Below are 1,652 nucleotides of genomic sequence, written 5' to 3'. Positions count from 1 at the left end.
GTGTAGTTCTGGGCTCATTCCTCACCTTCCTCAAGATCAATGATGCTCCACGAGGTGAGATCTTGCATGGCGCCCCAGACCGAGGGAAATTTTCCBTTATTTTGTATTTCTTCCATTTTCTAATAATTGCACCAACTGTTGTTGCCTTCTCACCAAGCTGCTTGCCTATTGTCCTGTAGCCCATCCCAGCTAGTTAAGTATTTAGTTAGTTAAATATTTAACTGTCTATTCTTAAAACCCACTGACAGAACAGACGACATTTTTACTGATTTGCAGGTTCTCAGGTGGAGTTCCAGTAAATATCCTGGACCTTCCAGGATCCAGTCAAGCCACAACATACCTCACTTCTCTTCAGCTCGCCGGTACTTCTACTGCTTTCATCGTTATCCAGGTCTTCTTCCTCATCCTCTTCTTCATCCTCCTCCTCCTCGGGTTCTTCGTCTTCCTCATCTTCCTCCTCCTCTGCTGGRGATCTGCTCCCATAACCGTAAAGGCTAAGCAGCTCGTGTATTGGCATCTCGCCCTCCTAGAAAATAAAAACAAACAAACAAAAAGACTGTGTTTTTTCAGACGTTAAAAAGAAAACTATCTGAGGACAGTTGGGCTCAAACAATTTCTCAAAAACATATTGAAGAGAACAACTTTTAATTATTCATAATTGCTATTGGTAATATTTTACTATAATGAGAGTTTTTTTCAAGCAGTTTACAGAACAAGTTGTTAAAACAATAAAAACCTGGGACTGTCTATGACCCGGTCTATTATGAGGAGCTGGAATCCTGCAGACTCCAGTACCAGCTCAGAGATTCTGGACTGATGAGACCAGGATTAATCTCTACCAAAGTGATGGAAAGACCAAAGTGTGGAGAAAGAAAGAACTGCACACAAGCTCATCAGTGAAGCACGGTGCAGGTGATGTCATGGCTGCTTCTGGAACAGCCTCATTATTATTTATTGATGATGGAACTGATAATGGCAGCAGAATGAATTCTGAAGTGCACAGAAACATTTTGTCTGACAGTTTACAGAGAAATGTGTCCAAACTAATCAGGAGGAGTTTTATCAGCAGCAGGACAATGAGCCAAAACGCACTGACAACAAAACTAAAGACTTCATCGAAGGTTTTAGATCGGCCAAGTCAGTCACCTGACCTGAACCCAACAGAGGATTTCACCTCCTGAAGAGGAGACTGAAGAGGAGACTGAAGAGGAGACTGAAGGGAGACCCCCCACCCCCCCCCTCAAACAAACAAGAACTGAAAGAAGCGGCAGTAAGACCCTGGAGCAGCTTCACAAATGAAGAATCAACAGTTTGGTGTTGATGGGTCGCAGGATTGAGGCAGTTATTGAAAACAAGGATTATACCACCAAATATTAAATGTTATTTACTTTAAGAGTATTTGTTCCTCTACCTTCGCTCACCTAAAAATGCTGTGGTGTAATACAAACAGTGATATACAGCGGGTAAAATAAGTATTGAACACGTCACCATTTTTCTCAGTAAATATATTACTAGAGGTGCTAATGACATGAAATTTTCACCAGATGTCGGTAACAAACCAAATTATCCATATACAAAGAAATCAAACATACATGTCCAGAAATGAAGTTATTTGTAATAATGTGGAATGGCACAGGGGAAAAGTTTTGAAC

The 1,652-nt window shown here is 41.1% G+C and overlaps 1 protein-coding gene across 1 annotated transcript in view; it reads right to left on the bottom strand.

Annotated features, from left to right (window-relative positions):
• Window positions 1–1,652, bottom strand: part of LOC106528420 (mesoderm induction early response protein 1) — a gene marked incomplete at its 5' end in the record, with an annotated part of 29,943 nt that overhangs the window by 25,311 nt on the left and 2,980 nt on the right. Inside the window, 1 exon segment of the mRNA XM_014023586.1 lies at window positions 341–526. Within this exon segment, the coding sequence (XP_013879040.1) occupies window positions 341–526 (186 nt within the window).

The sequence above is a fragment of the Austrofundulus limnaeus genome, unplaced genomic scaffold (genome assembly GCF_001266775.1).
Source record: "Austrofundulus limnaeus strain Quisiro unplaced genomic scaffold, Austrofundulus_limnaeus-1.0 Scaffold378, whole genome shotgun sequence".
Taxonomy (NCBI): Eukaryota; Metazoa; Chordata; class Actinopteri; order Cyprinodontiformes; family Rivulidae; genus Austrofundulus; species Austrofundulus limnaeus.
Note: the sequence above shows the minus strand (reverse complement) of the source record. Positions and strands in the feature narration are given on the sequence as shown.